The sequence below is a fragment of the Dinoponera quadriceps genome, unplaced genomic scaffold (assembly GCF_001313825.1).
Source record: "Dinoponera quadriceps isolate SergipeBrazil2010 unplaced genomic scaffold, ASM131382v1 scaffold3289, whole genome shotgun sequence".
NCBI classification, from domain to species: domain Eukaryota; kingdom Metazoa; phylum Arthropoda; class Insecta; order Hymenoptera; family Formicidae; genus Dinoponera; species Dinoponera quadriceps.
In genome coordinates this window covers 58865-63986 of record NW_014558238.1, presented here as the reverse complement: position 1 = coordinate 63986, position 5122 = coordinate 58865, and the positions used below count along the sequence as shown (strand labels likewise).

The window sequence follows — 5122 nt, the reverse complement described above, 5'->3', positions numbered from 1 at the left end:
CCCCCTCCCTCCCTACCCCCGTGAGCGAAAGTGTCCACCGATGACGCGCGATATTTGATATTAAATTGTGTCGTTTATATCAAAGAAATCCAACGTTAATTCCAAAGAAATCTTCCTTTCTGCGCATGCACAGAGACTTCATCTAATTGATAACTAAGAAATTTGCGAGATTATTTATCACGAAATGGTAGAGGACTTTTTGGTACACTCGAAGTACAAACATACGATGTATGGGACAGCTTAGGTCAGACGCTAGATTATTATAGCTGAAAATCTATTCTTCCGTGATGGGATATTCGTGTTTCTATCGCGCTTACTTTTCAGAACGATTCTCCCGTGTAACGACGAATGGAAATTAATGAATTTTTAATCGTGATTGTCCTCCCCTGTAAAACAATTCTATCACGGATCGATAGTGATGTTGTTACGCGGAAATTGAGTTAATCTGCAAAATATGAAAACGTGAAAGATTTATCCGCATAGCTGGATTAGCGACATATGCATTGCAGATAAATCTCGTTATTCGAACTGATGCGAGTTAATCTCTGTTTCTATTAAAATCGCTAAATATCATCGCTAAATAAGAACCCGTTGCACTTTACGCGATAAATTTCTGATCGATACATTCGACGTTAAACTCGACGAGAATTTCGCTCGCGTAATTTCACGCAATTAGTTTCACGAGCGGGGAGTCGAATCGTTCGCATATTACGCGCAGAGAAAACACGCATTTCCTGCGGAATAAGACAAGCCTTGTTATGCCAGCGGGAAAGAGATTTACTGTTCGCGAAGGTATTTCGCGCGGCAGCCGTTTCGGCAAATATTAATACGGCAAGAAGTTGAGCCTAGCGTGAAATCTGCGCATATTGCGACACCTGTTATTACCAAAGTTTTATATACCTCCGTGACAGTGGGCAATTTTCTGAGTTCCTGCACAAATATCTAATGTAACTTTCACTATCTATTAATAATACAGTAGCGTGTAGGTCGATCGGCCAACGTCTACCTCCGTGAAGCTGCGTCTGCATCGCTCGAAAGTGCGATTGTCCCTCTCTCTTCCTCTGTCTTTCCCTCGGCCGCGAAATTATGCGAAATTATGCGACGAATACGTATCTCGTCGGATTTAACGACCGCAGAATTTTTACGGTCTTACGATTGATTATTTCTTACGTAACATAAAGTTTTCGAGGGAAGAATGAAAGTGGAATTTCATTTTTCATTCGTTTACCGTCTTCCTCTCTGCAGCTGAAACTCGAAGGTCGACAATTTTAATATCACCTTGGTAATTATATTTATTCGACCGCTTGATACATAAACGTACGCAACCGTCGCGCCACGTACGTTACAAACGCATTGGATCGAAAATATATTAATTGTGTGTACCTAAAGTGTGTACGAAAAGCGGCAATCCCGTTTGCGTCGTCCTGCGATCAGCCCGTCGTTTCATCCAAATTAATGCTGCTAATATTTACTTCGCCGATATTTATGCGAGAAGACGCTTCGGCGCCGCATTCCAGTGAATTTCACGCCTCGTCGCGGAATATAACGTCATTTCCTGGTCAAGTTGGGTCGCGGCAGTTGAATCCCCGTAACGACCGCCTAATTGCGATCCGACGCGAGCAGCCCGCCCGAAAAAACTGTCTCGTCGGCCGCTCACTTCAAGAGTCGGCTTTAACCGTCTCTAATGATACGCAAACATACATAGATTGTTTCGCCGCGGCATAAAAGAGGCGTCCGTCGGAGCGAGCGAGACAGACAGACAGAGAGAGAAAGAGACAGAGTCCAGCGTGTAAAGATACGAGCTCTGCACGCTCCGCGCGCTGTGCTTTACGTAATCTTTATTCTGTCGTACCGGTGCCTTCAATCACAAGTACACACGGCGAAGTATCACGTGAATGTCTCTGTGTGTGCATTCTACGGGCTGTACCAGCGCGCACGTACGTACGCTCACCCACACACGCGCGATCCCGTACAAGCGTCACTAAGGACGTTGTGTTTTCCATTTCGACGGGCTCATGCATAACAGCGATATTAGTAATGTCTCATTAACAATTCAAACCAGGTCGGCTCGCTCCGAGGTTTCCGATGTATTCTCTCGTCAAACGTTTCAGAAAAAGGTCGTCTGAAAGCAACGACGACGACATACGGAATATTCCCCGGTTCGACGGGGCAGACAGGCGCGAAATCGCGGGATGAGATTTCGCTTCTCTCGAATCGCGGGAATTCAGAAGCGCACAGATGAATAGCGTACGACGGAGGAAGAATTTGATCGGGTCTAAAAATACCTCGACGATTCGCGATCCGGCAACTCCGATCCGGCTGGTGCAAGGTAATTGTTTGTTAATCACCGGGTAACGTGTCACCGGTCCGGTGGTGGGCGCAGGTAGAAGAGCGCGCACGGGAAGAAGAGCGTGTTAGTGAAAGTGCCAAAGCAATACGATCGCACGTCAAAAGTATTCGTGTCGCATTCATCGTTCGAGCCGGTCGTTGTTATTGGTTGCCTGCGACTTCCACCGTGTGGCACCGTCGTGCCCGTGCGCGATCTTTTGCATGAAAATAAAACCGTCTCTCGTGTGTAAAATTTCACATAAAAATTTGTTGTGTATAAAAGAGAGAAAGTCGTACAATAGGAGTCGGCCGGGAAACATTTGCACAACTAGAGAGAAAAAGAGTGAGAGAGAAAGGGGGGGAAGGGGGAGCACTCGCAGAAGAATAATACTTGCGTTTGCGTAGCGAACATTTTTCTCACTTTGTCGCGCGAAGACCGCGTCGGGTTCTCAATGCGAATTATTTTCCCCTGATATGAATGAAGTGAAAAGCGTGAAAAGTAATCTAGCGATGACCTCGCGCTCGATTTTTTTCTCCTCCTGTCGTTTCTTGCATAGAAATCCTTGACGCGCGTCGCGGACTCTCTCGTTTAACACCGTCGTATTGTCGAACTTATCGCATCACATCTAATTGGCTGTATCTCAGTCGTGAATTACGCACGTTTCCTCCTGTCTCTCTCTCTCTCTCTCTCTCCTTCTCTCTTCTTCTTCTGTTGAATATCTTCCGATCTTCCGATTGCCATCTGTCCTGTCACGTTGCATCAAATCAATCGATGCTTAACGCGTCAAATATACTGTCGCCCGCTCTTGAGTGGAAGTGAGGACATTGTCAGGTTTCCACGCGATGAAGTGGAAACATACACTGAATAATAAGCTTGGTGGAATCTACCTGACTATGTACAACCAAACGCGTTTTGATTGACGGAAGCGACACTTCTAGTTCTCATGAACCAAACTTAACTACCGTGACCAGAAATTCGGTTTTTTTCAATCAAAATGCGTTCGGTTGTCCATTGTCAGGTAGATCCAACTAAACTCAATTTTTCGTGTACGTTGTTGGTTTTACATTCGAAGGTACGAAGTCACAATGAAATATACGCGAACTATCATCTGAAAGATTCAGTCTTCCCGACGTAGACTGGCTCGAAAAGAGACGGCCGAACTCGCCTGGATACGTTTTGTAAACGATTCGAAGGCGATTTTTCAGCGGAAATGTCGGAGCGTCGAAAGATCTTGAATTATGAACGAACGAAAGTAAAAAGCTTACCGCAGACTGAGTCCCGGGTATTAAAATAGACAGCGAAATTATTATTCTCTCATTTAATTTCGAGTTTTAACTACGGGAAATTCTCTTGCGGGAATTTTAATACGAAATTTATTTAGGGAGGTATTTAATGTTGAAAATTAACGGGTGAAGGAGAGAAAATCAGGGGGAAATCGCCTAATCAAATTTCCCCACCGATGGAGCTGCCTTAATCAGTCGAAACATTGTCGATCTAATCCGGTCGCTGAAAGTCGGCGTTGCACCGGCGATTACGATCGCGTCCGCATATCTGAGATTCTCCAAATTAGCGTGACACGCGCGCCTAATACGCACGTCATAAATCCTCCGCGCAATCTGCGGTGCGTGCGAGAGCGCGTGCGAGGCACGTTATATAATAACGAGGACGCATCTCCGTATCCGTTTCAAGTGCAACACCAGCAGCTCCCCCCCTCCCGCTGTCTGTGTGTGCTCTTTTTATTTTCATACCTCGCCTCTCGTCGCGCGGAAACGGCCGGTGTAACGCCGGTGTTGTGCGAAATTACACGGCAAACAGATGTTTCCCTCGTGACACGCCACGGCTATTACGCGGGATAGTCATCGCGCGTAGTCATGCCACAAGTTATCGGACTGTTTCCTACGCAGTCCCGCGAATTGTCCTTCGAAAGCGAGATCCGATGCTCGAGGAAGGATAATGCGACTTGCGTTCCAGCGATTTGGAAAATTTCAACGAGACGTAAATCGCTGGCAGATCTAACGGGGTAGGGACACAGAGTCTCCTCCTCTTTACGTTCTCTCGCGAGAGGAGACCTTTCCTGGTCAATTTTCGCCGGGGAATGCCGAGAGAATTCGCCTCGTCTTCTCCCCGACGAGACGAATCGTGGACGGGATTCAGATCGGGTGGGGAACCGCGAACGTTCAGACACCGGCGATTTACACGGCCGCGAACGGGAATCATCACTCGCGTGAAAACATCGGTTGGTCGCGAGCACACAAACGCACGGACGACAGAGACAGAAGGGAAGAAGGAAGAAGCGGGTGGATTTCGGTGGTCGCCGGTCTACGTACCCGATGCGCGCATCGCACGAACACGCGATCCAACGGCGACTTGGAGTCCTGGGCCTTGCAGGACCTCTCCTTGCACCAGGCTTGTCCCATTGTTCCCCTCTTCCTCTGGCCTCACCGCCTAGTCAGCTCGCTCGAGTCGCGCCGCCGGCCCGTCCTGGTTCCTCCTCTCACCGATAACGCCGGATAATGTAGGCCATCTTGAGACCCGTTCTTCGCGACCTGCCGCAACCGGCGTGTCTTCGCCGGTCGACCGTCTCGCTCGGGTCCCCGAGCACGAAGGAGACGGTCGGCCCGGGCGCGGAATCAGCGGAGAGACGAAGTAGAGGAAGAGAAGACGAAGAGAACGCGACGGCGACTCTTCCCGGCGCGTGTGTGACCTCCTCTCTCTCTCGGCCGCTCTCTGGAAGACAACGAAAACGCTCCGTTCACGTTGCTCTCTGCCCCCCCCCCCCCCCCCCCCCCCCCC

The 5122-nt window shown here is 48.5% G+C and overlaps 2 protein-coding genes across 2 annotated transcripts in view; one reads left to right on the top strand and one right to left on the bottom strand.

The window, feature by feature from the left end:
* Positions 1–5122, top strand: part of LOC106749745 (phytanoyl-CoA dioxygenase) — an 88134-nt gene that overhangs the window by 50666 nt on the left and 32346 nt on the right. The window lies entirely within an intron of this gene.
* LOC106749744 overlaps positions 1–5122 on the bottom strand; it is a 26586-nt gene that overhangs the window by 18770 nt on the left and 2694 nt on the right. Inside the window, exon 2 of the mRNA XM_014629478.1 lies at positions 4657–5056. Coding sequence (XP_014484964.1) covers positions 4657–4746 — 90 coding nt within the window. The 5' untranslated portion in view covers positions 4747–5056. The remainder of the gene's footprint in view (positions 1–4656; positions 5057–5122) is intronic.